General features: G+C 44.7%; 2 protein-coding genes across 5 annotated transcripts in view; both read left to right on the top strand.

Annotated features, from left to right (window-relative positions):
- The window catches only part of CCP110 (centriolar coiled-coil protein 110), a 30,338-nt gene extending 24,274 nt beyond the window's left edge, over positions 1-6,064 (top strand). For 2 of the 3 annotated variants that reach the window (XM_010340730.3, XM_010340729.3), the window contains one exon: positions 3,228-6,064. In XM_010340730.3, the coding sequence (XP_010339032.1) occupies positions 3,228-3,303 (76 nt within the window). In that variant the 3' untranslated portion in view covers positions 3,304-6,064. Of the gene's footprint in view, positions 1-201; positions 288-3,227 lie in introns of all 3 variants that reach the window. The other variant, XM_010340728.3, reaches the window with a different exon arrangement.
- A 4,401-nt stretch (positions 6,065-10,465) lies between these two features.
- Positions 10,466-27,868, top strand: part of VPS35L (VPS35 endosomal protein sorting factor like) — a 149,683-nt gene continuing 132,280 nt past the window's right edge. For both annotated transcript variants that reach the window (XM_039478174.2, XM_039478173.2), the window contains exons 1-3: positions 10,466-10,540; positions 21,406-21,505; positions 25,504-25,671. In XM_039478174.2, the coding sequence (XP_039334108.1) occupies positions 10,524-10,540; positions 21,406-21,505; positions 25,504-25,671 (285 nt within the window). In that variant the 5' untranslated portion in view covers positions 10,466-10,523. The remainder of the gene's footprint in view (positions 10,541-21,405; positions 21,506-25,503; positions 25,672-27,868) is intronic.

Genomic DNA, 27,868 nt, shown 5'->3' with positions numbered 1-27,868 from the left:
TCCAACAGAGTATGAGTCATGCTTCTAGTCTCCTGCTGAAGCCAGAGTTTAGCTTTCCTTGCTGTGCACATGCATGGGACTCCAGTTCTTTTCAAGCTTATTTGTGCTTTGAACAGTTGATGCAATGTGATTGCTTTCTTTGAATTTTGAACATTTAGACCTTAATGCCAGTGACTTATTAATTTTTTTATATTCAATTAGAACCCCTAAGACATCAGTGAAGGGGGCTGTGCAAAATAGACAGAAGCCTTCACAGAGCAGAGTGCCTAACAGAGTGCCTGTTTCAGGTGTGTAGAAAATGAATTTCTGAAGCCCATTCAATAGAAGGAAGTGCACAAGCCGCCCCGTAACTCAGGCCACAGAAGTGGAATAGATTGTCTTTCCTTGCCACCATAATTTTGGCATATTCATGGTCATCCAATTAGTGTTCTTTGGTCTTAGCGTTTCATGGTAGTCAGGAAGTCTGAGTAAAACTGTTATTCCAATCTTGATTTCTGTAATATTTCTATAATATGGAAAACACCACATATTTTTAATTCTGAAAAAATTGTGGAATTAACCATGCTTAATTCAGAAAACCTTTTTATTTAATGAATAAAAGATAATGATTATCTCTGGTGCTAAGTCTATGCATTGTCTGTTCAGCTTGGGGAAGTGTATCTGCACATAAGGGGATGAAACCTTTCTCCTTCAAACTATAAGATCACATGTGAATATGCCAGTGGGAGGAGGTCTTCATATTTTGCTGTCAGAAGCTTGAGTTAAATCTCTCCTTATGTTCATTATTTGAGGATTAAGAGCTAAACTAAAAACTGTGTTTTAAAATTCTGTTTATGGTGGCAAGAAGACAAACTCATTCTTGAGCTAATTCAAAGCTCTTTAGCCAAATGCTTTAATATTTTTAAGGTATCTTTGTTAAGACACTTTTATTAAGCTCACTAAAAAATTGTGATCCATTTAAAAATACTTTCCAAATGTTGTGCTTTAACTATACTGCTTTCTAGACATTTACAAGAAACCTAAATTGAAACCTAAATTACTCACCGGGCATTGAAGACTAAACCTCTAATCAGTTCTAATCTTTCCATTAATATATAATTAGGTAAATTTGAGAGCTTTTATTACTAAGTGATTCCCTTCAAATTAGGGAACAAGCTATTGATCGTAACTTTGAAATGATGGCTTACCTTTTGTATGTATGTAGTGAATGTAATTCATAGTGTCACACACATATGGTATAATTTAAAAGGTCATCTTTGGAAATCATTGAGTGACAGTTAATGGAATTGTCATAAAGGATTACATAGCTGAAGATACTGCTTGCTCCAGAGGCAGTCAGAATAAGCTAGTTTGAAAGGTAACCATTTGAAAGGACTCAGACCAAACACCAGATCTGTGGAATTTTAAGACATTTTCTGTTTTTCCCATGTTAGTGTTCTGTATCGCACTGAATCTTAGCAAGTTGGAAAATCATTGAGGAATTAGCATTATTATTTTGCCTGATATCAGTTTGCCACAGTGACTACTCTCCATGTTTCTTTCTCATGCATTTCATCTCCACTATTTGTCACTTGTGAACCTGTAAGCAAAACAGCAAGTACTGTTTTTATTCAGCAATACTCAACAGTATAAAGGATTATAGGCAGTCACTGAAGTTAATAACATAGAATGAAGTTTATTATTTTGAACTATTGAGGTTTAATTGCATTGCAACATAATTATTTAATACAAATGAACTTAACCCTTGAATTAACATGTACAATCAATAGGTGTCTAAACAAATACAAAAATCTGCTGTTTTCTAAAGATTTACTTGTATATGAGTGCATGTTTAGGCAATTGAAAGAGACGAAATAATTGGTTGGTTTTTTTATTTTGTTTTGTTTTTTGAGACAGAGTCTCACTCTTGTCGCCCAGGCTGCAGTGCAGTGGCATGATCTTGGCTTACTGCAACCTCTGCCTCTTGGGCTCAAGCGATTCTCCTGCCTCAGCCTCCTGAGTAGCTGGGATTTCAGGCACCTGCCACCACACCCAGCTAATTTTTTGTATTTTTAGTAGTGACGGTGTTTCACCATGTTGGCCACACTGGTCTCGAACTCCTGACCTCGTGATCCACCCACCTCAGCCTCCCAAAGTTCTGGGATTATAGGCATGAGGCACCGTTCCCAGCTAGAATTGTATTCTTTTATATAAACAGAGAGTTTGGGATACTGGTGGGTTAAAATGCCAACTATGAATCTGAACACAGGAATCCATTGTTGCTCTTGAAAGGATTATTGTTTCCTGCTTAGAGGTTTTTTGTTTTTTGTTTTTTTGAGACGGCGTTTCACTCTTATTGCCCAGGCTGGAGTGCAATGGCATGATCTCAGCTTACTGCAACCTCTGCCTCTCAGGTTCAAGTGATTCTCCTGTCTCAGCCTCCTAAGTAGCTGGGATTACAGGCATGTGCCATCACACCTGGCTAATTTTTGTGCTTTTAGTAGAGAATGGGGTTCACCATATTGGCCAGGCTGGTCTTGAACTCCTGACCTTGTGATCCACCTGCTTCAGCCTCCCAATGTGCTGGGATTACAGGTATGAGCCACCGCGCCCAGCCTCCTGCTTAGAGTTTTAATGGTCTGAATTATGTTTTAAACAAATTTGAAATTATGTTTTGATTTGCTCTGAATGGAGGCAAACCCTTTATTAACCAATTTATAGAAAAGTCATTTTTTTCATGATAGAATATCGTACTCTTAGACTGAAGTGGAATTCTAAAGTGTTAAAGTATGCTGCAAAGCATTTGGTTATTTATAGTGTTACAAACCTAAGTTGCCATCTCTGATGTTATCCTAAGTGATCTTTGACTTGCAGTTTAAAAACACAATTCTTCATTTGATGTTTTATGCTTGACTAGAATTTATAGTGAAATTCCGAAACCACTAATCAAAGCAGAGTAGGAGGTGGTCATGCAAAATGGTTAAGTAAAATAACACATCAGGTGGCAGTGGCTTATCAGACTTCTTACTTCTAGCTCTGTTCCTTAGGCAAGTGCTCTCCTATGCCTCAGCTTTATTACCCTTAAAATGGTCGTAACAATTTCTGCCTCAGGATGATTCATAGAAGGATTAAATATGATAATGTATATTGCTTAGCTCAGTGCTTGTTCCAGAGTAAGCACTCATTAAATTGTATCATTATAGGAAATCTACTATTGAGAAATAATATTAGTTTTGCTCTATTTTTAGGAGTATATGCAGGAAAAATCCAAAGAAAGCGGCCAAATGTTGCGACAATTTAAGAAGACAACATTCATTAGGATAAAATGGGGGAGGATTATTATCCATGTTATTTTCCCGGCCCAAGACTTTATTTAACTCTGGACTCTGTTTACACAGACAAAGTGACGTCAGAAGGCTGAGCACTTATCTGGATCATTTGGTCAGTTTGCTAATTCCTGTTCCACACCCCTGTGTTCCTCTTAATAATAAGTTTGGGTGAAGAAAAATTAGTGTTTAGTAATTGCATCATCTCTGTGCTTACCTATACAAACATAAGTTTGTTTTATGTGCCCAGATGTCTACAGAGACCCTTTTTGTAAACATAAAGGACATTTGGGTTTACTTTTACAGAATATTGAAAGGATATGACAAATTATAAATAGGTTCTAAAACGTAAATTTCATTCATCTCTGCATAGTGATTTTTGAATTTGATTCAAGGGGAAATTATTGCAGAAGAATGCCTTTCCCTGATTTTATAACTTTAAAAACTTGGATTAACCGCTCAATGTCCACATTCTTTGACTTACAGTATAACCATATAGCCAATTGTGGTCCACTAAAATGACCCACAGAAGTTGCTGTGGGTCACTTTTGGTCAGAAGTATACATTCCTGTCAACAACTAATTGTCTTACAGAAATGTTAGGCTTCATGTATGTTACCCCAGTACTGTTAGAAACATTTATACTGGATCATAAGATCTTTCTGGCTGGGTACCATGGCTCATGCCTGTAATCCCAGCACTTTGGGAGGCCAAGGCGGGTGGATCACCTGTGGTCAGGAGTTTGAGACCAGTCTGACCAACATGGAGAAACCTCACCTCCCCTAAAAATACAAAATTAGTCAGGTGTGGTGGTGCATGTCTGTAATCCCAGCTAATCGGGAGGCTGAGGCAGGAGAATCGCGTGAACCTGGGAGGCAGAGGTTGTGGTGAGCCAAGATCCCGCCACTGCACTCCAGCCTGGGCAATGAGAGCGAAACTTTGTCTCAAAAAAAAAAAAAAAAAAAGCAAATTTGGGGAAGACAGCACAATCTTCTTGAATGTAGCTCTTGGGAATGCATTATTACATCCATTTCTGTAAAATAAGAATAATGTGTTGCATGCAGTTATATTTTCTATTTAGTCTATATATTTTGTTTCTTCACAGTCTGTTTTTTCTAGCATGCTTGATGTAGGAGAGAATAAAGGGCTATATAATAATAAATCCAGATTTCAGGATAAGATTATTGCCTGGTTAAAATTCTACATTGCTTAAAGACACCCATGTTAAAGATTTTTCATCACTAACATATCCATTAAAAGTATCAATTGGCCGGGCAAGGTGGCCCATGCCTGTAATCCCAGCACTTTGGGAGGCCGAGGCAGGTGGATCACCTGAGGTCAGAAGTTCGAGACCAGCCTGTCCAACATGGCGAAACTCCCATCTCTACTAAAAATACAAAAATTAGTTGGGCGTGGTGGTGCATGCCTGTAGTTCCAGCTACTTGGGAGGCTGAGACTGGAGAATCGCTTGAGCCTGGGAAGCAGAGGTTGCAGTGAGCGGAGATTATGCCACTACACTCCAGCCTGGGCCACAGAGCGAGACTCTGTCTCAAAAAGAAAAAAAGTCTCGACCAATAAATGTTACCAGGAAGACATGACTTCATGAAAGAGAATGTCACTATTAATTTGTCATACCAGTTCTAAAAAGGGCTTTGTGCTTTTCACATAAAATTGGGACAGTGTATATTTAATCTAATGTAAACTTTAAAGAGATACTGTTATTTTGAAAATGCAGCCTATATATATTCTTAATTTCATTTTAAGAATATGGAGATGAAGATTGTTTTCTCCAATATTCTGTGCCATTTTAAATTTAACTTTGATATCCAGCTATAGACCGAAATAATAATCCACCCTGGTGTAAACTTGATTTTCTTTATTGAGATGTATCATGTATTGAATGAGTGAACCAGAAAATTAGAAGATGGTCAAAAAAAGTCCAAGTTACCAATTTTTTTTAACGTATAGGCAAAGTACGTCAAATTATCCTAATACGATAAATGTGCTTTATCATTCTGAAAACTCAGGATACAGCTTATTCATAGCATTGTGGGTCTCTCCAGTAAGAAAGATGCTAAAAGTTTTGTGTATATTTTTTTGTGTGTAATGCAAATTAGTTACAACAAATAGTATGTTTTGGAGAACGTTAAAACTAGCTTTAGATTAAGGATGAGAAACTTGAGTGTGTTTTTAATTTAAAGATAAAAGCGTGTGTTTTACACATTTTTTTGGTGTTCATAGCTTTTTCTTATACAAGTGCCAGACACTGTTTTGTGCTTTTGATGGATTTTTATTTATATACATTATTTTGCTTATTTTTACTTCAAGTTGGAATGTTCATTAATGTAAATTGTATTTATTTTTATACTTTTATTTTCACTAGTTTTGCTTCTAGGCAAAAAGCAAAATAAACTTTTCATCTTAAAGAAAATCTAGTTTGATTGTTTTTATTTACTGGGGAAAAGACTATTAATAAATAGATAGGCCAGGCATGGTGACTTATGCCTGTAAGTCCAGCACTTTAGGAGGCCAAGGCGGGCAGATCACGAGGTCAGGAGTTCAAGACCAGCCTGGCCAACATGGCAAAACCCCATCTCTACTAAATACAAAATTAGCCAGGTGTAGTGGTGCACGCCTGTTAGTTCCAACTGTTTGGGAGACTGAGGCAGGAGAATTGCATGAGCTTGGGAGGCAGAGGCTACAGTGAGCCAAGATCGCACCACTGCACTCCAGCCTGGGTCACACAGTGAGACTCTTATCTCAAAAGAAAAACAAAAAAGAAATAGATATTAGCCAGGCATGGTGGTGCACATCTGTAGTCCCAGGTACTCTGGAGGCTGAGGCAGGAGGATCACTTGAGCCCAAGAGTTCCAGGCCACAGTGAGCTATGATCACACCATTGCAGTCCAGCCAGGGTGACAGAATGAGACTTTGTCTCAAAAAAAAAAAAAAAAAAAAAGAAAGAAAATAGATACTGAAAAATATCTGTCTAAAACAAATATTGTATATAATCACTCTTTACAATTACAAGTTCGATGAAAGATTTATCTCATTATTTAATATGTCACCTGGGCCGGGCACAGTGGCTCATGCCTGAAATCCCAACACTTTGGGAGGCTGAGGCGAGTGGATCACCTGAGGTCAGGAGTTCGATACCAGCCTGACCAATATGGTGAAACCCCATCTCTACTAAAAATACAAAAGTGGCCGGGCGCGGTGGCTCACGCCTGTAATCCCAGCACTTTGGGAGGCCGAGGCGGGTGGATCATGAGGTCAAGAGATCGAGACCATCCTGGTCAACATGGTGAAACCCCGTCTCTACTAAAAATACAAAAAATTAGCTGGGCATGGTGGCGCGTGCCTGTAATCCAGCTACTCAGGAGGCTGAGGCAGGAGAATTGCCTGAACCCAGGAGGCGGAGATTGCGGTGAGCCGAGATCGCGCCATTGCACTCCAAACTGGGTAACAAGAGTGAAACTCCGTCTCAAAAAAAAAAAAAAAGTTAGTCAGGTGTGGTGGCAGGCACCTGTAATCCCAGCTACTTGTTGCTTGTACCCAGGAGGTGGAGGTTGCAGTGAGCTGAGATCATGCCACTCCATTCCAGACTGAGTGGCAAGAGTGGAACTTAGTTACATATATATATTTGCTCTTGTTGCCCAGGCTGGAGTGCAATGGCATGATCTCGGCTCGCTACAATCTCCACCTCCCGGGTTCAAGCGATTCTCCTGCCTCAGCCTCAGGAGGCATGTAGCTATACCAGTGCTTAGTTCAGCATTTTGAGTTTGCATTAGTTGGACTTTTCAGAAGGTAAAAAATCTCAAGCTGGAAATGTCTTATTAAGAGATAAGCCTGCTAAGGGAAGGAGAGGGAGGAAAAGAGAATGCAAAGGTTGGAGCTCACATCAAATCTGTTAATTTGCACAGCTTTAAGAATTTTTCTTTTGTTACTGCCTAGTCCTGTAATGTGAGTGTAGGAAAAGGCTAGTTTGCCCTCTTACTGAGGAGATGTTGCGTGTGATAAGCTGCAAGCCTGTGTGGGAAGAGCCCCTCGCTTTCTCCTGGCCACCCTTTAATCCTTGTTCGCTGCCTGTGTTGGGAATAGTGGGTAGGACTGGAAATACCTTCTTACTCATACTGAGCTGAACACTGGAGGGAGATGATCCTTTTCCCCGTCATAGGTCACCATCCCATGAACAACCACAGACCACCACCCGCAAATGGAAACTAAGAGTTACAAAAACATTGAATGCTGTCTCTCAAGAGACCATAATGGATACCTAAGCAGATTATAAAAATAATTTTGGGGGCTGGGTGCGGTGGCTCACACCTGTAATCCCAACACTTTGGGAGGCCAAGGCAGGTGGATCACCTGAGGTCGGGAGTTTGAAACCAGCCTGACCAACATGGAAAAACTCTGTCTATACTAAAAATACAAAAAATTAGCTGGGCGTGGTGGCACATGCCTGTAATCCCAGCTACTCAGGAGGATGAGGCAGGAGAATCACTTGAACCCAGGATGTAGAGGTTGCAGTGAGCCAAGATCACGCCATTTCACTCCAGCCTGGGCAAGAGCAAAACACCTCAAAAATAAAAATTTTGTCAGGACAAGGTGGCTCACGCCTGTAATTTCAGCACTTTGGGAGGCCAAGGTGGGAGGATCATGAGGTCAGGAGTTCGAGACCAGCCTGATTAACATGGTGAAACCCTGTCTGTCTCTACTAAAAATACAAAAATTAGCCAGACGTGGTGGCACGCATCTGTAATCCCAGCTACTCTGGAGGCTGAGGCAAGAGAATCCCTTGAACCTGAGGGTGAAGGTTGCAATGAGCCGAGATCGTGCCATTGCACTCCAACCTTGGCAATAGAGCGAGACTCTGTCTCAAAAATAAAAATAATTCTCATTATTTATTTACTATTTTGAAACTGAGTCTCGCTCTTGACTCCCAGGCTGGAGTGCAGTGGCACAATCTCAGCTCACTGCAACCTCAGCACCCCCCACCACGCCTGACTAATTTTTGTATTTTTTAGTAGAGACAGGTTTTCACCATGTTGGCCAGACTGGCCCCGAACTCCTGACCTCAGGTGATCCACCAACCTCGGCCTCCCAAAGTTCTGGGATTACAGGTGTGAGCTACCACGCCCGGCCTAAAAATAATTTTTAAAAACAAAGGAGACCTTTAGTCATCAAACACAGAAAAACTGGGATATGGTGTGGTTGGAATCATATCATTAGGGCAAACTGAGGGCAAACATTGTGCCCGACCAAAGTTAGATCTGACAGTAAAATATTACCTTTCACTTCATTTGTTCTATTCTTTGGTCAGCGTTTCTCCATAGCCCTCACTTCTTCAATTTCTCAAGGATATGGACAAAGTTGCCACCCAAACCATGACTTCTCAGCCTCTGGTGGCAAAAAATCCCTTAGTTATTCACACTTTCCATAAAGTTAACTTGTTTCAGGATGACTTCCTATGATCTGTTTCCGAGACATTACGTTAATCAGTTTGGCTGAGTCTGTGTAAGAGCATACCATACTGCTCTTTTCTATGGCCTCCTGAATTACACGGTACCCTCCCATCTGCAATTGCTGCCATCCCTTATGTGTCTGAAGGGACCAGCAGCATCCCTGGGAACTTGTTAAGAAACGCGGAAGCCCAGGCCCCACCCCAGCTGTGACTCAGAATCTGCATTTTAATAAGGTTCTCAGCTGAGTGGTGTCCACATTCACCGCAAGAGAAGCACTGCTTTGTGACAGGTTGCACAGTAGGCTGCCTTGGAGAGAAACGCTCTGGAAACAAAGATCACAGGAGTACCATATGATTCTTTTCTCTGCTCCATGGAAGTATGGCCTCTGTGGAGTGCTGACCATTTGCCAGGCATTTTATAACCCTTTCCCTTCACTTTAAAGTCAAAGTTATCCTAATTTCACAGATGAAAAAGCTAGGACTCTATGTAAAACTACAACCAGGGTTGAAAGCGTATTCTATTGCCTTTTCTAGAGGAGCTCTTTTGAGAATCTGTTTTCCTGACGTCTGTTAAAAACAAACAAACAAACAAACAAACAAAAACTTTAAAGTAAAATTTAAAAATAATAAAAAGTAGGGTCAGATGCTGCTTTGTGATTAAATGACTCCCATTACAGTATTTTGAGTTAGAGTTCAAATCCCAGTTCAGTCACTTGCTACTGGCCTGGTACAATTCACCACACTTTTTTTGAGCTTCAGCTTCTCTAAAATCAAAGGCAATGGTATTTCAGAGGTTTGTAGTGAAGAAGAAATGAAGGGTGTATGCAAAGTGCCTGACACACAGAGTTCAGTGTTTAGTAAATGGTAGCTGTTTTGAAAATATGCTGATTCACCCACTTTTTAAATAAACAGAACACTAAAGCCCGTAAGTTCTCTGGTCGAAATGGATATCCACCTGCCTAGAAACACTGCTTTGCCAAGTGGGACGAAAAGCGAACCCCAATTTCCCCACGTGCATTAGCTGCCGTCAATCACATTGGCTCTAGGGCAGCCCGTGGTTGCTACTCGTGCGAAGGGCATTCCGGAAGTGCCTAAAGCGCCCGCAAAGCAGTGGGTCAAGCGGCGGCCTAGAGGGGGCGTGGCTGACCCAAGCCAAACAGCGCATTAGCGGCAAAACCAGGTACTGGCTGAACCCCCGTTTGCGTCTTCGCTCCGCCAGCTGCTGGAGTCCTTTCCACCCCTAGAGGGCGCAGGTGGGTTAAGCAGCAGTCATGCCCTTCACCATCATGGCGCCCGCAGGCAGGACCACCCGGCACTGTAGTCAACTGCCCTTTACAATCATGGCTCATAGAAACTCTGTGGCACGCTGCTAGAGGCCGACGCTGCTCCTCAGAAGCATGGCGCCGGCGGAAGTCGTAACCTGGGCCGTCCTGAGCCAGCGGTTGCCCCTCATAAGCATGGCGTCGGCTGAAAACGAAGCCTGTGCCGTGCAGAGCATCGCCTGCCCCTCTCAAGCATGGCGCCTGCAGACGGTCCGTTTGGACTCTGCGGGGCGGGCAGGTGCCCTTCACAAAGATGGCGGTCAGGGCAGGCGTGGCGTGGCGTGGCGGGGCGTGGCGGGGCGTGGCGTGGCGTGGCGTGGCGTGGCGTGGCGTGGCGTGGCGTGGCGTGGCGGGGCGGGGCGGGGCGGGGCGGGGTCTGGACGGCGGAAGCCGGGTCGAAGGTCCCAGAACAAGCGGTCATGTGACTGGGAAGATGGCGGTCTTCCCTTGGTAAGTTAGCAGCGGCGGCTGGGCTTCGGGGAGGAGCTGTCCTCAGTTGTGTCGGGGTCTGTCTGGGTCTGAGAATGGGAATTCCTCTCTGTCAGGTTCTGGTGGTCGCCTGCCCACCCCTAAGTTGTCTTGACCGTAGAATCTCTGGCCGCTGCCGCGGTCCTGCGGAGCAACCTGAAGCCAGCTGGCGTGTTCTTGGTTCTCTCCCCGTCTGCTGCCTCTCTGCGGCCTTCCACGGCCCCCTGTCCATTGCTTCTGTAAAGAAAACTTGTGTTTCCCGGCTTCTGGGTCTCCAGAAGTTGGCGTGTGTTCTGGGGTCGCTGGATGAAGGGTATGGTGGACTCGGCCCTCAGTCTAGACGAGTCGGCAGACATGGCTGTCGGTGAGTTATCCTGAGCTGCTCTGTTCACCTGGAGACTTGCTTTTCTCACCTGTGTCATGGCCGCTATTCATCCTACTCTAAGCAGGGCCCTCAGACGTACTCCTTGGCCTCAAGGAGCTGAGAGTATAACGGTGCAGACACACAACAGAGGGATGTCCAAAGAAGGCATTCGGATGAGACACTAAGAAGGAAGTGATTACCCCCACCTGGGGCTAGGGGAAGACTTCAGAGAGGAAGAGTTAAATTGGGTCTTGGAGGATAAGTAGGAGTTCAGTATAGGGGAGGGCTTGGCGTGTGCCAAGGTTGGCAGGCCCGTAAGTCCCCTGTAGTTGGAGTAGCTGGGAGTGACTGAAGCTTCAGCGTCCAGCAGGTGTTAAGTGTGTGAGTGAGGAACGTGAGCACGTTGTGTTGGTGATAGTGGGATTTGGCGACGCGGAATCTCTCCTGCGTCTCAGAAAGTGAGATAATTTACTTTCTCTTCTAATGATGTGAAGTAGCTTAGATTCAATGAGCGAGTGAAAGACTTTAGAAATAGGTACAACGTTCTGATTTTGTGCTTGCTAAGCAGTTGATTTTGCCTTATTGTTTTCACTTGCGCAGCCCTTAGGAGACTGCTTTCTTGGCACACTACATCAGCATTGAATGCCTCTGAGCACTTGCACGCCCTGAGTTTTCCTTCAGTTAATAGTCGTGCTGGCTGGGCGCAGTGGCTCACTGCTGTAATCCCAGCACTTTGGGAGGCTGAGGCTGGCGGATCACCTGAGGTCAGGAGTTTGAGACCAGTCTGGCCAACGTGGTGAAACCTCATCTCTGCTAAAAATATAAAAATTAGCCGGGCGTGGTGGTGGGCGCCTGTAATCCCAGTTATTTGGGGAGGGTGAGGCAGGGGTATTGCTTGAACCTGGAAGGCGGAGGTTGCAGTGAGCCAAGATTGCCCCACTGCACTCCAGGCTGGGCAACAGAATGAGAATGTCTCAAAAAAAGAAAAAAAAAAAAAAAGTCATACTGGCTTGACCAAAAAGCTAACCAAAAACATAAGAAACATTTGGCTTCAGTGGATTTATCTGGAGTTTGCAATCAGAAAATCTAGGAAAATGCTCTGTTAATCACTGCATCCTGATACATTTTTACCTTTGGCATTTTAATTTTATATTACAGCCGGAAAACAGGTGCCATAACACTTTTAGTGTTCAGGGTTTCTAAAGTTCCTAATGTGGCCGTGCTCTATTTTTTTTTTTTTTTTTTTTCTTTTTCTTTTGAGAAGGAGTGTCGCCCAGGCTTGAGTGCAGTGGCTGAGATCTTGGCTCCCTACAACCTCCGCCTCCTGGTTCAAGCAATTCTTTGCCTAAGTCTTCTGAGTAGCTGGCATCACAAGCGTGCACCACCATGCCTGGCAAATTTTGTATTTTTAGTAGAGACGGGGTTTCTCCATGTTGGTGAGGCTGGTCTTGAACTTCTGACCTCAGGTGATCTGCCTGCCTCAGCCTCCCAAAGTGCTGGTATTACAGGCATGAGACACTGCACCTGGCGCATGCTCTGAAAGTTTTTTTTGTTTTTCTGTTTTTTTTTTTTTTTTGAGACGGAATTTCGCTCTTGTTACCCAGGCTGGAGTGGGGCCGCCACATACTGTGCTCCTCTCACTGACCACCAATGAAAGAGGTGCCCCTTCCTGAGGTGTGGCAGGGGGCCGGATAAATGGTCTCAGGGGGCCGCATGCAGCCCGCGGGCCGTAGTTTGGGGACGCCTGATATCGGTTCACCGCAACCTCCGCCTCCTGGGTTCAAGCAATTCTCCTGCCTCAGCCTCCCGAGTAGCGGGGACTACAGGTGCGCGCCACCATGCCCAGCTAATTTTTATATTTTTAGTAGAGACGGGGTTTCACCTGTTGACCAGGATGGTCTCGATTTCTTGACCTCGCGATCCACCCGCTTCGGCCTCCCAAAGTGCTGGGATTATAGGCCTGAGCCACCGCGCCCAGCCCTGAAAGTCTTTTTGTAGTGTGCATTCATCTTTCAGTTTCCCTACTAGACTTCTCACTCCTTAAAAGTTAAAGGGAGCCGGGCGCGGTGGCTCAAGCCTGTAATCCCAGCACTTTGGGAGGCCGAGGCGGGTGGATCACGAGGTCGAAAGATCGAGACCATCCTGGTCAACATGGTGAAACCCCGTCTCTACTAAAAATACAATAAAACTAGCTGGGCATGGTGGCGCGTGCCTGTAATCCCAGATACTTAGGAGGCTGAGGCAGGAGAATTGCCTGAGCCCAGGAGGCGGAGGTTGCAGTGAGCCGAGATCGTGCCATTGCACTCCAGCCTGGGTAACAAGAGCAAAACTCCGTCTCAAAAAAAAAAAAAAAAAAAAAAAAAGTTAAAGGGATTGGCTGGGTGCGGTGGCTCACACCTGTAATCCCAGCACTTTGGTAGGCTGAGGCGGGTAGGTCACCTGAGGTCAGGCGTTGCAGATCTGCTGGCCAACGTGGTGAAACCCTGTCTCTACAAAAATACAAAAAGTAGCTGGGCATGATGGCAGGTGCCTGTAATCCCAGCCACTCAGGAGGCTCAGGCGGGTGGATTGTCTGAGGTCAGGAGTGCCAGATCTGCCTGACCAACATGGTGAAACCCTGTCTCTACAAAAATATAAAAAGTAGCTGGGCATGACAGCAGGTGCCTATAATTCCAGCTATTTGGGAGTCTGAGGCGGGAGACTTTCTTGAGCCCCAGCAGGCGGAGGTTGCAGTGAGCCGAGATCTCCATTTCACTCCAACCTGGGTGACTGAGCAAGACTCCGTCTCAAAAAAAAAAAAAAAAGTTAAAGGGACTGAGCCTTGTTCATCTTTGTATCTGGAGCCTAGAACGTGCTGGTGAGTACTGAATAGTATTTATGAATGAGGAAACTGAGGAGGACTGCAGAGGAGAAATGAGTTTGTCATTAAATTTACATTTATCAAGCTCTTATTTTGTGTCAGATACCACACTCAGTGTATAACGTGTAATGTCATTTAGTTCTTATAGCAACCCCATGTTTCAGATGCGGAAATAGAGGGAGAGAAATGAAGCAGTTTACTTAAAATTATTAGCCCCACAAGGAACAGCTGAGGTTTGGAAGCCCGAGACTGTGATTGTAATAATTCTCATCAGCTGAACCTCAAATCTATATCCTGGGCTGAGGTTTCTGGCTTGCAGGGTTCCCCAAATCTCACTGTCTTGCCGTGGGTCCCCTCAAGGAATGCCTTTTTTTACCACACTTTTTGCTATTCCTGCTATATTTTGGCCTGGCTAGGAGATGAGGTGTCCTATATATACTGGATCACATTTTCCATTTAATCCTGTGGTTATGGCACACTTGGAAAGACCACCCTTTGGGCCAGGGGAGGTGGCTTATGCCTTTAATTCCAGCACTTTGGGAGGCCGAGGCCGGTGGATCACTTGATGTCAGGAGTTGGAGACCAGCCAGGCCAACATAGTGAAATGCTGTGTCTACAAAAAAAAAATTAAAAAATTTCCTGGGCATGGTGGGACATGCCTGTAGTCCCAGCTACTCAGGAGGCTGAGGCAGGAGAGTTGCTTGAACCCAGGAGGCAGAGGTTGTAGTGAGCCGAGATTGAGCCACTGCATTCCAGCCTGGATGGCAGAGAAAAAGAAATACCAACCTTTGGAGTCAGAATCTCTACATCATTTTAAGAGGTAGGAGTGTGTGTGTGTGTGTGTGTGTGTGTGTGTGTCTCAGGAAAAAATACCAACCTTTGGAGTCAGAATCTCTATATCATTTTAAGAGGTGGGGGTATGTGTGTGTGTGTGTCTCAGAAAAAAAAGAAATACCAACCTTTGGAGTCAGAATCTCTACATAATTTTAAGAGGTTGGGGGGGGGGTGTGTGGGTGTGTGTGTGTGTGTGTAGCAGTGGAGAGGGCTGGGTAATATTGTGATTGTGAAAGAAAAAGCTGTGTGGTCTGATTATGTGATAAGTAACCAGAAAATTACTTGAGAATTAAAATAGCTGGGCAAAGCATTTAGTGAATTTTGGTGATTCCAGTATAAGGAGATTAATTTGGTTAATCGTAGTGGGATTTCTGTGCATTCATACTATCAGGTAAATAATTTTAAAATAGGCAGTTTTCAACCTTTAATGTGCGTACAAACCACCTGAGGATTTAGTTAAAATGCAGATTGTGATTCCGTAGGCCTGGGGTATTTCAGCCCGCCCAGGTGATTTAATTGCTGGTGATCTGTGAACTGCACTTTGAGTAGCCAAAGGGTAAGCTCAGCCAAGAGTGGAGGTGTGAAATGGTGGCCTTTTTTCCTGTGGCAGGTGCCAGTGATCCAGACAAGCCCTTTGCATTGTTGGGGGTTGGAATTATGGGGAATTTTTACCAGTTTATATCACTATGTTAGCAAAAAGAAAAGGAATGAGCCGGGCGCGGTGGCTCAAGCCTGTAATCCCAGCACTTTGGGAGGCTGAGGCGGGTGGATCACGAGGTCGAGAGATCGAGACCATCCCGGTCAACATGGTGAAACCCCGTCTCTACTAAAGATACAAAAAATTAGCTGGGCATGGTGGCACGTGCCTGTAATCCCAGCTACTCAGGAGGCTGAGGCAGGAGAATTGCCTGAGCCCAGGAGGCGGAGGTTGCGGTGAGCCGAGATCGCGCCATTGCACTCCAGCCTGGGTAACAATAGCGAAACTCCGTCTCAAAAAAAAAAAAAAAAAAAAGAAAAGGAATGATTTTTGAGAGAATGCCCACAAGAGGTCGCTGTTATCCTTACCGAAGACCCAGGGATTCAAGAAAATCCTTCAACATCTCAAACTTAAGGATCCGAGAGCAAATTTGAGGAAATAATCAAAGCGCTGGTAGAAAAGCAAAATATGATGGTTTACAGTGGCTTTCAGGAAGAAATTTTTTTTCTAAGATTTATTTCCAGAAGCAGTATTTCTTTTTTATTATTTTGAAACGGAGTCTCGTGCTGTTGCCCAGGCTGTAGTACAGTGTAGCTATCTTGGCTCACTGCAACCTCTGCCTCCCAGGTTCAATCGATTCTCGTGCCTCAGCCTCCCGAGTAGCTGGGATTACAGGTATGTGCCACCATACCCGGCTAATTTTGTGTTTTTAGTAGAGATGAGGTTTCTCCATGTTGGCCAGGCTGGTCTCAAACTCCTGACCTCAGGTGATCCAGCTGCCTTGGTCTCCCATAGCGCTAGGATTACAGGCATGAGCCACCTTGCCCAGCCCAGAAGTATTTTTCACCACCATTCCCCACCCTCCCCCCCCCTTTTTTTTTGAGGTGGTGTCTCGCTCTGTCTCCCAGGCTGGAGTGCAGTGGTGCTGTCTCGGCTCACTGCAGCCTCCATCTCCCAGGTTCAAGCAATTCTCCTGCTTCAGCCTCCTGAATAGCTGGGATTACAGGTGCCTGTCACCATCCCTAGCTAAATTTTTTTTGTAATTTTTAGTAGAGATGGGGTTTCTCCATCTTGGCCTGGCTGGTCTTGAACTCCTGACCTTGTGATCCACCTGCCTTGGCCTCCCAAAGTGTTGGGATTACAGGTGTGAGCCACAGCGCCTGACCTCCCCTTTTTTAAAAAAAATAAAATTCATTTTAAAACTTGCTCTTTTAAGAGAAATAGACATACTGTATACTTAATTTTTAAAGTTCTCAACATGACCTGTTGATAATCTGTGGAACTAATGAATGGGTTTCTATTGCTGCTCTCAATTTTGACAAGTTAGCAAAATTTGAACAGCCTCTGCCTCTTCATCTGAAAAATGGGCATAGTAGCTACCTCATTGGGTTGATGAAATGAGGAAATGGAGGTAAAGGCTGGCCTAGAGCCTGCTATATAGTCAGTGCACAATAAGTAAGAACCATTATTTGAGCATTGCATATGAAGTCATATTTCTGGTTTGATCTAGTGTTTGCTCAGCTGTTGATTGATTTGTTAGTAATTCTTTCTTTTTTTTTTTTTTTTAAGACAGTTTTGCTCTTGTTGCCCAGGCTGCAGTGCAGTTGTGCAGTCTCAGCTCACTGCAACCTCCGCCTCCCAGGTTCAAGTGATTCTCTTGCCTCAGCCTCCCGAGTAGCTGGGATTACAAGCATGTGCCACAACACTAGGCTAATTTTGTTTTTTTCAGTAGAGATGGGGTTTCTCCATGTTGGCCAGGCTGGTCTTGATTCCTGACCTCAGGTGATTCCCCGACTTTGGCCTCCCAAAGTGTTTGATTACAGGCATGAGCCACTGCACCCGGACTGATTGGTTAGTAATTCCAGTAGGGACAGAAAACACATTTGGAACTGACTTTCTGGTCATATTAAAATTTCTACTTTGTTACATGAACCTTTCAACATTCTACTTTTCTTGACAACTGATAAACTTAGTCATTTGAAGCTAGGCATGGTGGCTCACACCTGTAATCCCAGCACTTTGGGAGGCCAAGGTGAGCAGTTCACTTGAGGTCAGGAGTTCGAGACCAGCCTGGCCAACATGGTGAAAGCCCATCTCTACAAAAAATGCAAAAATGAGCCAGGCATGGTGACACACACCTGTGATCCCAGCCACTCGGGAGGCTGAAGCAGGAGAATTGCTTGAATCCAGGAGGTGGAGGTTGCAGAGAGCTGAAATCATGCCACTGTACTCCATCCTGGGGAACTGAGCAAGACTTTGTCTTAAAAAAAAAGTGATTTGAAAAGAAGAAAAGTGTGATTTGATGTTTTAAACTCCATCTTGACTGTTGGGGGTTTTGTTTTTTTAATCAAGGATTGCCTGATGGCATCCTTGATGAGAAGGGAGTTTGGAAGAATATTTCATAGGTGATTTCAATTGCAGTCTTCTGGAAGATGAAGACAGTATATATTTTATAAATATGACCCCAGAGGGAGTAGGCAATATATTGTAAAAGGGATTTTCCCTTAAAAAAAAAGTTGAACTGGTTATTGTCAACCACCTTTCTCCTCCTCTCCTATACTCAAACCTGAGTTCATTTAGAAAAGATAGAAATGAAATTACATGGGAGCACAATTTGTGCTGGCTTGGATTTCTGGGTTAATGGAGGATACTGGGTAAAGCTGATCAGTTGCATGGCACAATTAGGTCTGGGGCACTAGAATTTCATACAAAGGTTGATTAAGTTGGGAATCTCAATGGGAGCAGAAGGTGGGGTGGGGGGATGAATTTAAGGGACTTGGAGGCCAAGGAAAGTCCCTGTGCTCTTTGAGGTTCCTCTTTCCCAAAGTGGGTTGAGGGAGACAGGAATTGTCCCATGTGCCCAGAAAAGCTGTTTTTCTGGAATGTGGTATTTGACAAATGAGAAGTGTGCATGTCTTTTGTTAAAGCAAAACTATTGGCCAGATACGGTGGCTCATGCCTCTAATCCCAGCACTTTAGGAGGCCGAGGCGGGTGGATCACCTGAGGTCAGGAGTTCAAGACCAGCATGGTGAAACCCCATCTCTAATAAAAAATACAAAATTAGCTATATAGTCTTTATAACTAGTTCCAGCTACTTGGGAGGCTGAGGCAGGAGGATGGCTTGAACCTGAGATGTGGAGGTTGCAGTGAGCTGAAATCGCACCACTGCACTCCAGCCTGGGTGACAGAGAGAGACTGTTTAAAAAAAAGAAAAGGGCCGGGCGCGGTGGCTCAAGCCTGTAATCCCAGCACTTTGGGAGGCCGAGGCGGGTGGATCACGAGGTCAAGAGATCAAGACCATCCTGGTCAACATGGTGAAACCCCGTCTCTACTAAAAATACGAAAAATTAGCTGGGCATGGTGGCACGTGCCTGTAATCTCAGCTACTTAGGAGGCTGAGGCAGGAGAATTGCCTGAACCCAGGAGGCAGAGGTTGCAGTGAGCCAAGATTGTGCCATTGCACTCCAGCCTGGGTAACAAGAGTGAAACTCCATCTCAAAAAAAAAAAAAAATAAAAAATAAAAAAGGAAAGAAAAGAAAAACTATTATTCATGGCACTTGTTAAAGAAAATGAGATGGGCTTTAGGGGGCTGCTGCAGTGGAGTTTTGCATAAGGGCTAGAGATTTGCGTCTACTAATGTAACAAGGAGAAGTGGAAATTTATAGCCAAGTGGGGATAGAAGAATTTGATCAGATATTGAGGGCAATTGGATATGGAGGGGGATTCTGGCTCAACCAACTTACCAGAATTCCTGCTAAAACTGGGTAGTACAAAAGCAGACTTGGAAATCCAGCAGCCAACCACTAGTTGGGGAGAGAACGCAGAGGAGCCTGTCCAGAGTTTGGTCAAGGAGAGACTTTGTTACTTTCCATACCGGCTGAGATGTTTTGCTTGGAGAGACAATGGAGGACATGAGAAAGGGGTCAAATAGGTTAACTTGTCTGTGGCTTTGTGGACCTGACATTCCGTGACTATGGTAGCTTTTAAAATTAGATGTGGAAACACATATGTGTAAAACATTTGGTTAAGTGTGTGAGTTAAAAAAAAATTTTTTAACCGTGAAGTATGAGATTATATTCCCAGATCTTCACAATAGAGATTAAGAATGTAAAGAAAATCATTTTAAAACATTTTTCTATCTTCTCCCCACTCCTGTGTTCCTCTCCTTCAGATTTCTTTTCTCTTTTTAAGAGAGAAGGACTCACTTTGTTGCCCAGGCTGGAGTGCAGTGGTGTGATCATAGCTCACTGCAGTTTTGAACTCCGATCATCCCACCTCAGCCTCCAGAGTAGCTGGGATTACAGGCATATACCACCCAACCCAGCTGATTTTTTTTTTTTTTTTTTTTTTGTAGAGATAGGGTTTCATCATGTTGCCCAGGCTGGTTTTGAACTCCTGGGTTCAAGCAAACCACCTGCCTTGGCCTCCCAAAGTGCTGGGATTACAGGTGTGAGCCACCATACCTGGCAGAGAGAATTTCTAAAAAGGATACTTTATATTCAAGGGAGCAAAAATAAGACTTTTTGCGGCACAAAGATGAGCAAAGAAGACACAGGAACAGTATCTTTAAAATGCTCAAAGAAGGCCGGGCATGGTGGCTCATGCCTGTAATCCAAACACTTTGGAGGCCAAGGTGGGAGGATCACCTGAGGTCGGCAGTTCAAGACCAGCCTGACCAACATGGTGAAACCCTGTCTTAAAAAAAAAAAAAAAAAAAAAAAATTAAAATGCTCAAAGAAGGCCGGGCAGGGTGGTTTGTGCCTGTAATCCCAGCACCTTGGGAGGCTGAGGCAGGAGGATCACTTGAGCCCAGGAATTTAAGACCAGCCTGGGCAACATAGGAAGACGCCATCTCTTAAAAAGTAAAAAGAAAAATTCTTTTGGTTTCTGTACATTTTACTATAAAGGCTCTAAGTGTGTTTTGTCTGTTTGCCTTTGTACTTGTCCTCCTTGGGCCATGGATGTTTCTTGAGTCTGTAGCTTGATGTCTTTCTTTGGTTTTGGAAAAGTTTCAGCTATAATCTTTTTAGAGACTGTTCTTGCACATTCTCTCTCTCTTCCTCTTTGGAATTCCAATTATACGTGTGTTAGGCCTTCTCTTCTCATCCCTTGTGTCTTTGAAATTCTGTCTGTCTTCCTGTGCTTTTCTGCTCCATGCTTCAGTCTCCCCCTTTATTTTCCAGCTCCCGAAATCTATTATCTTGTCGAACCTTCATGAAACCAGTGAAAACATCATGAGCTCTTCATTTTCTTTCCGTTTGGCTCCTTTCTCTTGCCCTAGGAAGCTCAATGGGTGAATACCTTGAGGGGAAATCTGGGCTGGATTTCTGTCTTCCCTTGCTCTCTCCTCTTCCTCCTGGCTGTCTTGATAGCCCTGTACTCCTGTTTATCTGTGCAGCTCTGCGAGGTTTCCTTAGAGCCCTTTCAGCTGCTCTGCTGCCTCACAGCTGCCCTCTGCTTGGCTTCAGTTTCTTGCCCCATGCTGAGAATTCATAAATGCCCTGAGCAGGAAAGCTGGGCAAGGAGTTTTAGAGTCACCTTAGTGAGTTTTCCTGTTTTCTGGTGTGTGGCATAACAAGTCCAATATGCTGGCAGCTCTTTATACCTTCAAAAAGATTTTTTTTTTAATTTTAATTTTTTTTTTTTTTTTTGGTTGCCACAGAGTCTCATGCTGTGGCCCAGGCTGGAGTGCAGTGGGGCCATCTCAGTTCACCGCAACCTCCACCTCCCAGGTTCAAGCAGTTCTCCTGCATCAGCCTCCCAAATAGCTGGGTTTACAGGCATGCACCACCATGCCCAGCTAATTTTTATATTTTTAGTAGAGATAGGGTTTTACTGTGTTGGCCAGGGTGGTCTCAAATTCCTGACCTCAAGTGATCTGCCTGCCTAGGCCTCTCAAAGTGTTGGGATTATGGGTATGAACCACTGTGCCTGGCCAAAAAATTTGTTTTTAAATGTAGTTTCTTTTTGACCTTGGTCAGAATATCATGCTGCTCTGAACTACCACATCATTGAGAAAGTCTCGACAGAAGTTTTTAGCATTTTTAAATGCCCCCACCCACTAATTGGCTCTGTTTTGCTATTGACCAGGCACTCCAGGAACAGGAACTACAAAGCTGAGTTCGCATCATGTCGCCTGGAGGCTGTACCATTGGAATTCGGGGACTATCATCCTCTGAAACCCATAACTGTGAGTTTTGTTAAGGGTCTTTCTAAATGATATTCTTAACCCTTGAAATGAAAGACAGTCTTCCTGAGTCTTTTCCATTTTGCCAGTGGTAGCCACTTGTGCATATTTGATTTTTTTTTTTTTTTTCTGGACAGTCTTGCTCTGTCCCCAAGGCTGGGGTGTAGTGCTGTGATCTTGGCTCGCTGCAACCGTTGTGTCCGGGGGTTTAAGTGATTCTTGTGTCTCCACCTCCTGAGTAGCTGGGATTATAGGCACGTGCCACCATGCCTGGCTAAGTTTTTGTATTTTTTTAGTAAGATGGGGTTTCGCCGTGTTGCCCAGGCTGGTCTCAAACTCCAGAGCTCAGTCTGCCTGCCTCTACCTTCCAAAGTGCTAAGATGACAGGTGTGAGCCACTATGCCCAGCCTGATTTTTAAAAAAATGTTTTTATTATTTATTTTTGAGATAATGAATCTCACTTTGTCACCCAGGCTAGAGTGCAGTGGTGCGATCGTAGCCCACTGCAACCTCTGCCTCCCAGGCTCAAGCAGTTCTCCTGCCTCAGCCTTCCAAGTAGCTGGGATTACAGGCACGCACCACCACACTGTGCGAATTTTTGCTAATTTTTGTATTTTTAGTAGAGACACGGTTTTGCCACATTGGCCAGCCTGGTCTCAAACCCCTAACCTCAGGTGATCCACCCGCCTTGGCCTCCCAAAGTGCTGGGATTCTAGGCGTGAGCCGCCTTTCCCGGCCTGAGTATTTAAATCAACCAATTTGTTCACTGCCTCTTTTTTGTAATATTGGTCTCTCCCGGCACCATTTTTAATCCCTCCCTTCCTCATTAGTGAAGTCCCCATGTGAATGGGATGACTTTGTTCCTGATTTGGCTGTGTCAACAAATTGTATCTTGACTTTTAATTTTCGTATGGGGGATATAAGAGTCACTCTAATTGCCAGCAGAGGGTGCAGTCCTGAATAGCATCTTAGTCTATCTGTGGGTTTATTTAAAAAATAAAACAAAAACAGGCAAGAGACTTGGCTGGTCCATGCTGCCAGGTTGGTGTTATCTTACTAGCAAGTGGTAGAAACTACATAGTTGTCATGTAGGGGAGATGTGATTGTCAGCATGGCGGCTCTGGGAATGATTGCATAAAGCAGAAGACCCCCAGGATTGAGGTTCAGCCTCCCACGACCCCTTAGTCCCCCGGTGTTTTGTGACCGTGGGTGACCTCACCACAGCCACAGTTGCTTTCATGCTCAGGTACCCATTCCCCATGTTAAAAGAAAATTCTTGGCCAGGTGCCACGCCTCAAAGCTGTCATTTCAGCACTTTGGGGGGCCGAAATGGTTGCATCACCTGAGGTCAGGAGTTCAAGACCAGTCTGGTCAGCATGGCGAAACCCCATCTTTACTAAAAATACAAAAGTTAGCTGGGTGCAGTAGTGTGTGCCTGTAGTCCCAGCTACTCATGAGACTAAGACAGGAGAATTGCTTAAACCCAGGAAACGGAGATTGCAGTGAGCCAAGATTGCGCCACTGCCCTCCAGCCTGGGCAGTAGAGCAAGATGTCATCTCAAAAAAATAAAAAGGAAAAAAAAGAAATTTCTCAGCCAAATTAAATTAAATGGAGCTTAATTGAGCAAAGAACAGTTCGTGAATTGGGCAGCCTCCCTAGCCAGAGCAGGTTCAGAAAGACTCCAGCACAGTCATGTGGTAGAAGAAGATTTATGGACAGAAAACGGAGAGTGATGTACAGAAAACAGAAGTGAGGTACAGAAATTGCTGGTTTGGTTACAGCTCAGCATTTGCCTTATTTGAACCCAGTTTCAACGGTTAGCCACGTTTGATTTGTCGAAACTCGGTGATTGGCACAAGAGTAGGTTACATTCTATTTACGTGTCCAGTGAGGTTATAGTTCACTATGTGCAGAGAATCCTTTAAGCCAAACTTAAAACATGTAAGGAGGCAGCTTTAGGCCAAACTTGATTTAACACCGAAACAGAATAGCTGATAATAGTTGCAGCAGCTCCAGGCCTATCCTGTTAGATTAGCAACATCAGCAGCAGGAAAATGCTTTTCTCCAGCAGTTTTCATTGACCCAGTTTTGTTATGCTCCGTACCCTGACCCAGCATTGGTGACCCGCTGTATAGAATAAGTTGGTTGATTGGGTTAGGTCTAATGCTCACCCTGGGAACTGGGAGCAGAGTTCATCCCACCAGGCCTCGAGAAACTGAGTATGGGGGAGAGATGTTTTCTCAAAGAGAATTTGGGGTATTAAGCCTGTGAGATGGAGGAATGGGTGCCAGGCAGACGAAAATATCAAACGGACACCAATGGGAGGTGCTTCTCTCCCTCCCCTAGGCTGCGGTTCACTTCCATTCAGGCAGCAATCACCAGGAGTTAGAATCTGACTCGACAGGTTTGAGGGTAAGGCCCTCAGTAAGACAGCCTTTGCCAGGTGTGGTGGCTCATGGCTGTAATCCCAGCACTTTGGGATGCTAGGTGGGAGGATCCTTTGGGCCCAGGAGTTTAAGACCAGCCTGGGCAACATAGTAATACCCCATCTCTACAAAAAATTAAAAAATAGCAGAGGGCGGTGCTGCACCTATAGTCCTAGCTGTTCAGGAGGTTGAGGCAGGAAGATCGCTTGTGCCCAGGATGTTGACGGTATAGTGAACCATGGTCTCACCGCTGCACTCCAGGCTTAGTGACAAAGTGAGACTCTTGTCTCCAAAAAAAAAAAAAAAAAGACAGCCTTCACTTTAGAAATTCCAACTTCACTATACATTGGGAGGTCCCCTGCCTCCCTCCATCATGTTCAGTAGTTTGCTACAATTGCCTGCAGAACTAGGGAAGCAATTACTTATCCTTATCGGTTTATTATTAACGGTATTACAAAGAATACAGATGAATAGCCAGATAAAGAGATACGTGGGATGAGGTCCAGGGGAAAGGGCACACATAGCTTTCATGTCCCCTCCAGGTACCTCAGTGTGTTCTTGTTCACCTACCTGGAAGCTCTTCAATGCCCCCCCCCGCACCTTGTTTTTTCTTTTCTTTTCTTTTTTTTTTTTTTTTGAGACAAGGTCTCACTCTGTTACCCAGGGTGGAGTGCAGTGGCAAAATCTTGGCTCATGGTAACCTCTACCTCCTTAAATCCCATTTTTTATGGCTTTTTTAGGAGGCATCATTGCATAGTCATGATGGATTATTAACTCAATCTCTAGCCCCTCTTACCTTCCCAAAGGATGGGGAATAGGGCTGAAAGTTCCAGCCTTCTAATCACGGCTTGGTCTTTCTGGTGACCAGACCCCATCCTGAAGCCCTGCAGAAGCCCATTGGGAGTCACCTCATGAAGATAAAAGATGCTCCTATCACCCAGGAAATCTCCCAAGATATTAGGAGCTCTGTAGCAGGAACTGGGGGAGAGACCACATATATTTAACAGCCTGGAGTGCGGTGATGCGGTCTTAGCTCACTGAAGCCTCTGCCTCCTGGGCTTAAGCCATCCTCCCACTTCAGCCTTCTGAGTGGCTAGGACCACAGGCATGTACCACCACACCTGGATTATTTTCATATCTTTTTTTGTTTTTTGTGTTTTTTTTTTTTTGAGATTCGAGTCCCACTCTGTCACCCAGGCTGGTGGAGTGCAGTTGCACGATCTCACCTCACTGCAACCTCTGCCTCCTGGGTTCCAGTGATTCTCCTACCTCAGCCTCCTGAGTAGCTGGGGCTACAGGTGCACGCCACCACGCCTGACTAATTATTATTATTATTATTATTATTATTATTACTATTATTTTTGGTAGAGACGGGGTTTCATCATATTGGCTAGGCTGGTCTTGAACTCCTGACCTTGTGATCTGCTTGCCTTGGCCTCCCAAAGTGCTAGGATTACAGGCGTGAGCCACCATGCCCGGCTATTTTCGTATCTTTTGTAGAAAGTACCCACTCGAGTGTTTCACTGGGGAGAGTTGTGGGACCTCTGTTTTACCTCCAGAAATTTTCCTCACAGGTCACAGAATCAAAGACGAAGAAAGTGACTCGGAAGGGAAGCACTTCTTCCACGTCATCCTCCTCCTCCAGCTCCATGGTGGACCCGCTGAGCAGTGTCCTGGATGGGACTGACCCCCTCTCCATGTTTGCAGCCACTGCTGACCCTGCAGCCTTGGCAGCTGCTACGGTAATGTGCCCCAGCCATGCTTGTCTAGTGGGGGTTCGGTTTTGTGGGTGCAGGAATGGGTGGTTTTCTCCTGTTCTGCCCGTTTTTTTCCGTAAGAGACAGAGTCTCACTCTGTCACCCAGGCTGCAGTGCAGAGCTATAATCACGGCTCACCGCAGCCTCCAGCTCTTGGGCTCAAGCAGTTCTCCCACCTCAAGCAATTCTATTCACCCTCCTGAATAGCTGGGACCACAGTTACACACTACTGCGCCCAGTTAATTTTTTATTTTGTTGTGGAGGCAGGATCTCACTGTGTTGCCCAGCGTGGTCTCCTACTCCAAACTTCAAGTGATTTTCCCGTCCCAAGCCTCTTAAAGCTTCTTCCCCTTTTATAAGTTGTACGAGTAATGTACATGGTGCATTCTGGTTGCAACAGTTCAAGTCATCCAGATGTGCGAAGCTGGTGTAGATCCGGGAAGTCATTTTCTTTCTTCTTTTTTTTTTGGAAAGCATTTTAAAACTTATTTTTATTTTTTAATTTAATATTTTTTTTGAAACAGTCTTGCTGTGTCACCAAGACTGATGTGCAGTAGTGCAATCTCACTGCAACCTCTGCCTCTGGGTTCTAGCAGTTCTCCTACCTCAGCCTACCATGTTGCTGGGACTACAGGCATGCACCACCATGCCCAGCTAATTTTTGTGTGTTTTGGTAGAGATGGGATTTCATCATGTTGGCCAGGGTGGTCTTGAACTCCCAACCTGAAGTGATCCACCTGCCTCAGCCTCCCAAAGTGCTGAGATTATAAGCATGAGCCACTGTGCCTTTCTCTTAAATTTATTTTTAATTTTATTCTTCTTCTTAATCTTTTTACATAATTACATAAGTAAATCACTCATTTTGATGTGAAAGAGTAAGACACTACAGATAAAGTCATGTAGAACAATCGTCATTACATTCTCCATCCTGGCAGTCGTGGGAATGATGGGTGTAATGTGTCTTATTCCATAGCTTTTCCTCTGTATTTTTTTTTTTTTTTTTTTTTTTTTTTGAGACGGAGTTTCGCTCTTGTTACCCAGGCTGGAGTGCAATGGCACGATCTCGGCTCACTGCAACCTCCGCCTCCTGGGTTCAGGCAATTCTCCTGCCTCAGCCTCCTGAGTAGCTGGGATTACAGGCACGGGCCACCATGCCCAGCTGATTTTTTGTATTTTTAGTAGAGACGGGGTTTCGCTATGTTGACCAGGATGGTCTCGATCTGTTGACCTCGTGATCCACCCGCCTCGGCCTCCCAAAGTGCTGGGATTACAGGCGTGAGCCACCGCGCCCGGCTTTTTTTTTTTTTTTTTCAGACGGAGTTTCGCTCTTGTTACCCAGGCTGGAGTGCAATGGCGCGATCTCGGCTCACCGCAACCTCCGCCTCCTGGGTTCAGGCGATTCTCCTGCCTCAGCCTCCTGAGTAGCTGGGATTACAGGCACACGCCACCATGCCCAGCTAATTTTTTGTATTTTTAGTAGAGACGGGGTTTCACCATGTTGACCAGGATGGTCTCGATCTCTCGACCTCGTGATCCACCCGTCTCGGCCTCCCAAAGTGCTGGGATTACAGGCTTGAGCCACCGCGCCCGGCCTTCCTCTGTATTTTCATAGATATTTATGACAGCAGTTTCTGAGCATTCCCATACATACTCACATATAAATAATTGCAGCAGCATCTTACTTCATGTCAGGCATTATTTTCTGAGTGCATTTCGTATTTGGTTCTCTTAATACCTTGTGTGAGCTATTGGAACCCTCATTAAAGAGGCAGCCTGGCTGGGCATGGTGACTCATGTCTGTAATCACAGCACTTTGGGAGGCCAAGGCGGGTGGATCACGAGGTCAGGAGTTCGAGACCAGCTTGGCCAACGTGGTGAAACCCTATCTCTACTGAAAATACAAAAATTAGCCAGTCATGGTCGTGGGCACCTGTAAGCCTAGCTATTCAGGAGACTGAGCAGGAGAATTGCTTGAACTTGGGAGGTGAAGGTTACACTGAGGTGAGACTGCACCCTTGCACCCCAACCTGGGCAACAGAGTGAGACTCCATCTCAAAAAAAAAAAAAAAAAGAGGCACCCATGGAGGGATAGAGATATCAAGTCACATCCAGGCTGGGATTCAAACTCATCCAGTCTCACTTCAGAATACATTCTGTCAATCATCATCCTATGTTGTGTTTC

The sequence above is a fragment of the Saimiri boliviensis genome, chromosome 12, assembly GCF_048565385.1.
Source record: "Saimiri boliviensis isolate mSaiBol1 chromosome 12, mSaiBol1.pri, whole genome shotgun sequence".
NCBI classification, from domain to species: domain Eukaryota; kingdom Metazoa; phylum Chordata; class Mammalia; order Primates; family Cebidae; genus Saimiri; species Saimiri boliviensis.
Note: the sequence above shows the minus strand (reverse complement) of the source record. Positions and strands in the feature narration are given on the sequence as shown.